This window comes from Trachurus japonicus, chromosome 18 (genome assembly GCF_045865225.1).
Source record: "Trachurus japonicus isolate A0001 chromosome 18, Traja_1.0".
Taxonomy (NCBI): Eukaryota; Metazoa; Chordata; class Actinopteri; order Carangiformes; family Carangidae; genus Trachurus; species Trachurus japonicus.
The window spans coordinates 5,994,124-6,000,123 of NC_140924.1; the positions used below are offsets into that span (position 1 = coordinate 5,994,124).

The window sequence follows — 6,000 nt, forward strand, 5'->3', positions numbered from 1 at the left end:
AGCATTATGCGCCCTGAGTGCAGGATATGGGTATTGCAAAAGTGCCCAGAAAACCCATTCACTCCAATGTATGTGTGTTGCCCACTTGCTTGTAAATTGATGAAAACTGCTGTGTTTTTGTTTTTAGGTGTCTTGGTCATATCAAATTACACTCATAATTTGTTTATTATAAAATGTAGATTGAAACATTCACGTAGAAAACTGTTTTGTTTTGTTTTTTTACTTGCCTAGAAATGAAATGTCCTTAAATTATTGAAAATACCACACTTGCTCATTCACTCACAATGCAGAGTTGTCAGTTCTTGGGCACTTTTGCAATACCCATATTCCGCCATCAGGAGGCGCTTCATTGGACCAATGCGTGTCGTTACTCTCTTATTCCAGTGCGCTAGTTTCTACCCGGATGATATTTGCGCACGTACCCAAATCCGGAAGAGAGAGTCCTGGTTGGGGTAAACAATAGAGTCGTTCGGCGGGATCAACCGAGAGTTTGAGTAAAATGTCTGAGGTGGAGTTTCTGAGAGGATTCGTTACCGAGAGACTCACCGCCGCCTCCCAGGAAATCTTAGCGGCCGTGGACAGAGTCGTAGCCGGCTACGAGGCGGAGGCTTCGGGCTTCAGACAGGAGATCGAGCGGCAGAGGAACCTGCTGGATGTTCTCCTGCAGCCTCGAGTCGTTCTCAACAAAACAGGTTGGTGATTCAGTTTTAAAGGAGCTGTAAAACTGTGGCCAAAAGCTATTGCGGTCAAAGTCAAAACATCCCAGACTCTAGGTTGCCAGACTCTGCTCACTCACACTGTCAGTCTCAAAGTAAAGATGCTCATGCCTCTCTAAAACATGTTAAACCGCAGTAGTTGCAGTCAGGGTCAACTAACTTTTTAGTGGTAACACCACACACACACACACACACACACACACACACACACATACACGCACACACACACACACACACACACACCATGAACCAGCTTCATGTGATTACAGTTACAGACACACACACACATCAAAACACACAGGTAACATACAAATGCGCACGTAAGCGTGCACTCCTCTCCCACACTCTAACACACACAGGTAACTTCATGTGATTACACACACACACACCATATCAGTGCTTATAGAAAGATGATCATGTGTCTGTCTGATCAGCTCTGTCTTGACCTTAAGATCGTGGGTTTGATTCCCATGTTGACAGAGATGGCAAAACCGGCTTTCTTTTCTTCCATTATTATTAGGGCCACGGGCAATCACACCGGGCACTGGTCCCAACAGCTATGAAATAGCTGCAGGGACCACTACTGTTATTGTGTGGATTTTTTCCTACTTTTTATTATTATAAGCATTCACACTATTGTTCTTCTGTTCGGCCATTTTCTTCCGCCTTTTTACGGTCTTCTTCTAGTCCTTCATACTTTGTGCTATTTCAACAATTCATATATCAAAACGTGCTGAGCAATCTTGTTATGTGATGTTGAACTCTGCTCCCCTCCCCCACCCTCAATTGGTTACAGGTGTTCGTTAAGAGACGCATTAATTGCTTCTGCCACCATTTGCAGCACATCATCACATTACAATGGCAACATGCTTATGTCTGTGCTCTCTGTGGCGAAGTGGCAGAGTAAAGGTTTATTGATCATGAGGTCATGTTTCTTGTTTATACCACTGCACTAAGATTGATTTGCACTGGAACTACAGCTTTGGGCTCGTTAACTTCAGAGTGAGACAGAGTGCAGTTCATCAACAGACAATAGTCTCTGCAACTGTGTGTACACTGTGGCCTAGAGGCAGAGTGAAAGTCTGCTGACCATGAGGTTGTGGGTTCGATACCTACCTTGGTCAACCATTTGAATGGTGATCACTGCTTGCACTATTTGCTAATTCTGCAACAGCGTTCAGCTGCTTTCAGCATTCACACGCATTTCCATCAGGAAATGCTACTTTATCTAGTTATTTTTCCACTTCCACTCAAAGAGTTGCAGGCCAAATTATATATCAAAACATGCGGTTCGATCGGGATCGCTGTGCTATTACTTTTCTCAACAGTTTACGAATTTTTCGCAACAGTTTACGAATTTTTCGCAACGTAAGTCGCGAAAAACTGCGCAAAATTTTTGCATTGAAATCAATGGGACGGGCGGAGAAAAAAAGACCAATCATTGGAGTTTAACAAACATCTACTGCTCAGGCATACTTTCACCTAGAGACTTCATTTAAACTTTAAACTGTAGACACAAGTCTTGTGTATTGTCGTATTACTCCACGTTTTGATAGGTCATATAGTTTTTGATCAATCCCTGTTCAATGACCATGATCATTTTTGGAGAAATTATGAGATTATAATGGGTGTGTATTGGACGGAATGTTCGTGTCAGAGTGCGTGACATCATCGGTTAGAGTGGGAGAGATGCCAGAAAAACTCCAGATTTTTTCTCTTTCCAAATTCCAAACGGCCACAATTTACACTCTACACACATAATTTCCGCCACGTTTGTAGACGAGCTCATCCTCGATCTCTTAATCTGCTCAAAATATCAGAGTGACTTACAGAATTTAAACTCTGAGCCTCTAAGTGCGGCCACGTCTGTCTCTGCTCCTCATTGACTCCAATACAAATATTTTCTGAGAGAAGCAGAACGGCCTGATGTTTTAAAACTGCCAGCGTCACCAAAATATTTACTGTAGAAACACCAAATCGTACCAAAATTTTCAGTAAGTCCTTAGAGCAACGTTGATCTGTGTTTTGTTCTGATAGGAGTTACCGTTTTGTCATGCTAAGCCTAAATGTGAGACCGGTGCAGAGGCAGAAAATGGCTCTTTTTCTCCACGTTTCTGTCTGTCTCAGCCTGCGGGGGCCCCTCAGTGTTTCCCCCAGAAAATGTGTTAGTTAAGGTGGTGTCTGACCTCTTGACCGGGGGGGGGGGGGGGGGCGATCGATCGATCGTCGGAGGGGGGGCGCGCCGTGCCGTGCCGTATTAAGTTTCAGAAACCCTGCCCCTATCGCCGTGGTAACCTCTTTGATCCTCAGGCCAGAGCTCGTTATCTTCATAAACAATCCACCTGGCGCTCGTTTAAATGTTTATAAACACAGACACAGCTAAATCAGACTGACACAGGATGCAGCTACTAACTAACTATGTGTCAAGTCAGTCACACACACAGACTCTAGAGCCAGCTTCATGTGATTACAGTCACACACACACACACACACACAAACACACACACACCTTCATGTGATTAAAACACAGTTAACGTGCAACAGAATTTAAACTTAAACCATGATTTAATCTGGTTTTAAAGTTAAACCTTGTTGGTGTCAAATGCGTCAAATGCCTCTCGTGGGAGCAGCTGATAGAGTCCCCCCCAGCTGAAAGCAGCCCACCCCACCAGCCAGAGGGTCCAGGACCATAGGGACTGCAGTGGAGGAAGGCTGCCTTAACACCCTGCACAATGGCACCCAGTACACAGAAGTTAGACAGGACCAGTCAGCCCATCACCTGGTCCATTCAACAAATCAGTTTATGCTACTGTGATTTATGTAGCCTAGTTAAATACTACAGTAATCATCATAGTGTATTGGCGCAGGAAAGACCATTTAAATCTGTATCAAATATCGATTAATGAATTAATCGATAATTTGCATGTTGGTCTTGGTTAAGTACCACCTTGAAAAAAAAAACAATGTTTTGTTGCTTAAGCTATTCAGTCATTCAATGGTATACTAAAATCCATGTGAAAAAAATGCTTCTCACTGTTCTCAGGTCAAATATTTATATGCAATTAAAATGCAATTAATTGCGATTAATTAATTACAAAGCCTCTAATTAATTAGATTAATTGTTTTAATTGAGTCCTGGCCCTATTACACAAGATAAACACACACACACACACACACACACACACACACACACACACACACACACACACACACACACACACACACACACACACACACACACACACAGTTAACCTAATGTGGTTACAGCTCCTCCATATCAGTGCTTATAGAAAGATGATCATGTGTCTGTCTGATCAGCTCTGTCTTGACCTTAAGATCGTGGGTTTGATTCCCATGTTGACAGAGATGGCACAACCCGCAGTAGCTCCCGTGGCCCATTCAAAATTTCCCGAGAGGAAATTTTCTAGTTATATTACCTGTGCTTTGTGGTGTGTCTGTTTGTTTTTTGTGAGGACTGCGGATGGAAACTAGCTCTGAGCCAAATCTGGCACACTTACATGACGCCACGGCGTTAATTTGTTCATTAAAGCAGAAGTAAGTGGTCCGGTCGTTTTCGCTAATGCTGCGTTCCAGGCCGGCTTTTGAAATCGTAAATTACAGCTTCAAGTCACAACTTACGACTTTGTAGCGTTTCAGGCAACCCACTCGTGTTTTTCCGACCTGTTTTACCAGTGAAAGTCACTATAACGGCCACTCGTAACTTCCGACCCGTGAACTCGTACCAGATCGAACTGGTACCACTTCACGGTTTAATGATTATTTGCTGTACATTTCTTACACAGCTCCTTTAAATCAATGAACCTCAAAGTTGTGGTTTGTAGACAAAGGGGAGCAGCAGATTTTATGATTGGAGTTTTGCAGATTAGTTCACACTCAGCAAGTTCTACAATGAATAACAATCGTATAATGATAGTACTCATAGTTTTTTTTTCTCATTCTGTAAATTTTCTATCTCAATGAAAGCTTTGATGGGGCTCAGCGTTGTCAGGCCATTGGTTAGATTCTAATAGTCTACAATACTTTATTACTACTAGTTATTATTGGAGGTGTACTTTGATGGTGGTAACTGGAGGGTTCTGTTTGATCAGTTTGACTTTATGGATTACTGATTGATGAATGGGTGCACATGGCTGCAGGAGATGCTGTTGGTGTCCACTGAGAAGATAATTTTGGTTCATAGACCAGTTATATGAGTGACAGTATGAAGACACTGTTGTTCATGATGTGTTCCATTGTTTCTGCAGGTGATCAGAACCTGTTGATGATTAAAGTAGAGGATCCTCCTGAGTTGACCTCTAGTCTGGACCAGGAGAACCCAGAGAGTCTACATATTAAAGAAGAAGAGGAAGAACTATTGACCACTCCAGAGTTCCCCATCACTTCTGTTCATGTGAAGAGTGAGGATGAGGAGGAGAAACCTCAGTTCCTACAACCTCATCAAAGACAAACTGAGGCAGAGCCTCCATCCAGCAGCTCAGCTGAACAGATGGAGGCTGATGGAGACGACTGTGGAGGATCTGAACCAGCCAGGAACTCGGATCAACCTGAAGATCTTCAACCAGATACAGATGATGAGGTCTCAGAGTCGTTCTCTGAAGCTGAAGACAGTGATGATGACGGGAGAGAAACGAGAGCATCTGAGTCAGGTTTGAACAGTGAAGCTGTTCATGTAAATGATGAAGAATGTGACACTGGTAAGAAGTCTCGCAGCTGCTCAGAGTGTGGGAAAACATTTAGCACAACCTGGGTTTTGAAGAGACACATGAGAACCCATACAGGAGAGAAACCCTTTGAATGTGCAATCTGTGGTAAAAAATTTAGAATTAAAGCAAATCTTAAAGACCACGTAAGAGTACACACAGGAGAGAAACCCTTTGAATGTGCAATCTGTGGTAAAAAATTTACACAACGAAGTAAGCTTCCTGAACATATGAGAATCCATACAGGAGAGAGGCCATTTGACTGTGCTACATGTGGTAAAAAATTTAGACAACGACACCATCTTAATGATCATATGAGAACCCATACAGCAGAGAAACCATTTGACTGTGCTACATGTGGCAAAAAATTTAGTCGACGTGGGAGCCTTAGAGAACACATCAGAATCCATTCAGGAGAAAAAAACATTTAATGCATACATGTCAAATATTTAAAGTTCGTATGAGTTATGAAATTGTTTCTATAAAACGCCTTGTTCATGAAATGACTACCTCAAATTCATTGATGGTGTGTTCCAGGTGTTCTCGGGGGCAGGAATTCCTAA

General features: G+C 42.6%; 1 protein-coding gene across 1 annotated transcript; it reads left to right on the top strand.

Annotated features, from left to right (window-relative positions):
* The first annotated feature begins 457 nt into the window (after positions 1–457).
* On the top strand, positions 458–6,000 carry LOC146968499 (uncharacterized). Its single transcript, XM_085759242.1, has 3 exons — positions 458–692; positions 4,982–5,629; positions 5,975–6,000. Exons 1-3 carry the CDS (start codon positions 500–502, stop codon positions 5,998–6,000), a joined length of 867 nt encoding a protein of 288 aa, XP_085615368.1. The 5' UTR covers positions 458–499.

Bases quoted from the DNA above. Each gene is read 5' to 3' on its own strand.
- LOC146968499 (XM_085759242.1), top strand. From the start codon at position 500: ATGTCTGAGGTGGAGTTTCTGAGAGGATTCGTTACCGAGAGACTCACC. The intron at 693-4,981 runs GTTGGTGATTCA...TTGTTTCTGCAG, and splicing joins AGTCGTTCTCAACAAAACAG to GTGATCAGAACCTGTTGATG. The intron at 5,630-5,974 runs GTAAAAAATTTA...GGTGTGTTCCAG, and splicing joins CTTTGAATGTGCAATCTGTG to GTGTTCTCGGGGGCAGGAAT.